This window comes from Macadamia integrifolia, chromosome 10, assembly GCF_013358625.1.
Source record: "Macadamia integrifolia cultivar HAES 741 chromosome 10, SCU_Mint_v3, whole genome shotgun sequence".
Classification (NCBI taxonomy): domain Eukaryota; kingdom Viridiplantae; phylum Streptophyta; class Magnoliopsida; order Proteales; family Proteaceae; genus Macadamia; species Macadamia integrifolia.
This window is the reverse complement of record NC_056566.1, coordinates 30,940,625-30,944,311: the sequence shown is the minus strand read 5'-3', so window position 1 is coordinate 30,944,311 and position 3,687 is coordinate 30,940,625. Positions and strand designations below refer to the sequence as shown.

General features: G+C 34.8%; 1 protein-coding gene across 1 annotated transcript in view; it reads right to left on the bottom strand.

Moving 5' to 3' along the window:
• Window positions 1-2,357: 2,357 nt before the first annotated feature.
• The window catches only part of LOC122092063 (patatin-like protein 2), a 3,509-nt gene continuing 2,179 nt past the window's right edge, over window positions 2,358-3,687 (bottom strand). Inside the window, exons 6-7 of the mRNA XM_042662374.1 lie at window positions 2,766-2,947; window positions 2,358-2,654 (exon numbers count right to left, since the gene is read on the bottom strand). Of these exons, the coding sequence (XP_042518308.1) occupies window positions 2,591-2,654; window positions 2,766-2,947 (246 nt within the window). The 3' untranslated portion in view covers window positions 2,358-2,590. The remainder of the gene's footprint in view (window positions 2,655-2,765; window positions 2,948-3,687) is intronic.

The following is a 3,687-nucleotide window of genomic DNA, read 5'->3' as shown; positions in this document are numbered from 1 at the left end:
AACGTAAAACACCAGGGTGAAAAATTCTTCACCGTTTGCCCGTACGAACCATTTGAAGTTGCAGAAAAAAATGGATCAAAATCAATCTAGTTTGCCCAAACCAACTGGTTCGGCCATATTAGTTATGGGTCAAAATTCGGGTCAAACCCAGTTGTCTTCAGGTAGGGTATCTGGGTCAAATGGTCAACGACCCTGTCAACCTTTGACCGAGTCAAATAGGGTTGGTCATGAGTTGACCCACTACACATCCGAGTCTACTCTTTTCGAGTTGACCCGACAATGACTCGTCGCCTTTTTTTTTTTTTAAATAAAAAAAAATTTCTCTCTCCTCTGGTAGCCAGTTTCCGACGGTGCATGCCAGCACGTCTGAAGGTTTTCGATGACTTGTAGCATATCATCGTGACCGTATTCTCATGCTCTACAAATTTCGTGAAGAAAGTTTTTTGATTCGAGACCTTTAAGTGATGGTAAAATTATGACTTCCATGATTTTGGACCAAAACTCTATACAAAATCAATTTTTCTTTGATTTTTCTTGATTCTAACACTATAAGGCTTGGCTCTGATACCAATTGTTAGAGATCTTTTACCATATTAAACATATGAATAACCCTATAGTATTTAAAATACAAGAATCATAAAAGAAATTTAACCATGGGTATAGTCCCTAAACCAAAATCAATAAAATACTCTATTCATAGATCTTAAAATACATAATTATATAGATTTACCATATCTATAATAATCAATGGAACATCCATGATATGAACCATAAATGGGAATAAAGAAGTACATGTGTAAGTTTAGAAGCCCCATGAGCATAGATTATGAACCTCTGTCCCATGTGGTTAACATTACTCCCATGAAGATGACAATGACGAACTACGCAAATGGAGTCCTTCTACTGAGATCTTCTGCAGCCTCTTACTCTAAGGTTTCCTCTATTTCTGTGCACTTGCTCTTGTGAGAAAACTGTGGTCCCAAAACCAGTAAGGCGTTGAGTAATGGCTGCAGAGACCGTCAGTATTCTATTTATAATAGAATCCCTAAAACCCTATTCCACTCTCACAATGGAAAGAGCTAGGAGTTTCATAATCAAAGTGGATCTATAATTGCTTGGGCCCAATGGATCAATCGGTATCAGTTAAGCCCACATAAAAATCCTAATAGTACATTCTTATGACTTTAAAATCTAAGTATTATTTGGTATCTTCATAATGGCTTCTATAGGGTCAATAACTATTAAGAAATCGTGGTCCAAAAACCTACACTTTTATTCCATTAAAAAAAAAAACGACTCCCATTGAAAAATGAATAAGCTATTACTTAGTTATCCCTGTTTTCCACCTTTTTCAAAACCTTTTTCCCCCTAATTGGTAAAAGGTGGTGGAATGCAATTCACACCTTTACCTTCTAGGAGGACCTCCTATATAAGACAATCAACGTCATAGACGAGAGGAGAAAGCATCTAGGGGCATTTATGACTGGATATTCCCCTCATTAAGTTGGAGAGGTGATCTAGTTGGGTCTTCCATGGGAGCATATCATTTTCTTCTATTTATCATTAAATTTGATTGTAAAATGAATCTAAGTGTAGATTCGGTGTAGGGAGTGCAACTCATCCACACATCAAGTTCTGCAGAAAGTTATACACATGTCTCTCTCTTTGCAAAACAATATCCAGTAAATTAAGAAAAGAAGCACCATCCACGAGACTTAAACTTGTTTAAAATTAGGTACAATTATCTGTCTTAGGCCATTAGATAAAACCATGACATAATATAATAAAAGGTTATCCATAGCAAAGAGAGATGAAATTTTCATTTTTTTATATATCAATATTTTTCAGAGCCTCCAGGACATTCTCTAACTTTTTTTTATGTTGCTCTGAAGCTGTTATTGTTCCTCTGACATATCCTTGAATATATTCCGTTGACAATTGTGATGTTGTTGTAGCGGTATGAGCTGATCCTTTACAGTACTCTCAACCTTCTATTTCGCAGTTGAAGCTTCCACAACATTTATAATTTTAAACATCCCACATCCTCTATCTTTACCCTACACAAGCAAGTGCAAATAGTTAATAATTACAATTTTAGAAAATTCTACAGTAGAATATGGAGTCATATCATTAAAATGGGAGGTTTGTATAGTCATACCGGACTGGACTGTGGGCAACACCAAAAATCTTGTCCTGCATATGGTCCTTTAGTACATCTCTGGACCTTGCATTGCCCTTGTTCACAGTCACACATTCTTAATTGATGGTAAATATTCCAAAATAATTACATGTTCCTACAAATACATTCTCCTCAATTTGTAATAAAAGAGTGGGTTACAGGATTAATTCAACACACATAATAACACCACACCAAACTTATTCGATTTGTAATAAAAGAGTGGGTTACAGAATCAACACACATAATAACACCGCACCAAACTTATTTCTCATTCTCTAATCTATCTAAATAATAACCAAACCGATTATTATCTAATAAATTATTTCATCATAAATATATGTGAACTAGAAATTAATTATAGTTGGACCAGTCGCTGAAGAAAATCCACAGGTGCTTCGTTGTAATGGATCATTAGACCGCTGCCCGTTTCTCCTCCAGCTTCCTCTTCCTTTCGGTAGACAATTTCTGGGCAAACCTGGATGTCATTAAAAATGGTAGTTTAGCTTTATTATTATTTGTAAGGGAACCCTGAATGAACTGAAGGTGTCTGGTAGAAAATCTCAACAAATATATTAAGATTTCTTACTCAATCAAGGTATCTCTATTAGTGCGGCCATCGGGCATCGAAGGTTCTTCTAGCAGACCAGTCTCAGAGTTTGTGATCAGAACAGGTTTCTTGAGAAGGTTGTTTGCAATCTCCTCTAGCCTCGAAAGGAATTTCAGTGTTGAATTGTCTATTGAGGATTCGTCGATATCCAAGTTGTCATCCTGCTTGATTGTCATGGATCAGATTGATTGAATAAGACATTAATTGATCTATTAAAAAAAAAAAAAAAAAAATGATGATCATCAGCAAGAGTACGTAGAGTAGAACTTCATTAATTAGGTTGCATTTGGTAATCATTAAGTTTCGAAAACGATATTTTGTGTAAAAAACAGAATTTTCAGTTTTTGTGTTAAAATACCTTTTTAAAACAAAAAAATGGTGTCTGGTGAACTTGTTTTAGGAACGATTACTCTAGTTGTTCATTTTTTTGTATTTGGAATGAAACCAAAATGGCGGAACAAGGTTATGTTGTTCCATCATTTATGAGTTTCTAAATTTTTTTTTTTTTTTTTTTTTTTTTTCTTTTTCATTCCATAAAAACCGAAAACACCAAATTGACACCAAACACGTTATTCCGTTTTTTGTTTCCCATAGAATGAAAAAAATGCCAGAAACTTTTTTCTGAATGACTACCAAACTCAGCCTTAGAATGAGCATTACATGTCTACATCGAAGGGTATCAAAATATAACCGAAACCGTTTACCGGAATCGAAATCAACCAGTTATAACTGAACTGCACCGTACCATAGTAAATTGATCCAATTTTGGTTTTATAGGCCATAATTTTGGTTCAGTTCGATTCGGTTTAGAGCCAAAAAACCGATAGTTAATTGGCACCTAATATTAAAACTTAAAGTGTTTTGAATTTCGATGGGTCTCTATGGAAAAAAAAAAAAAAAA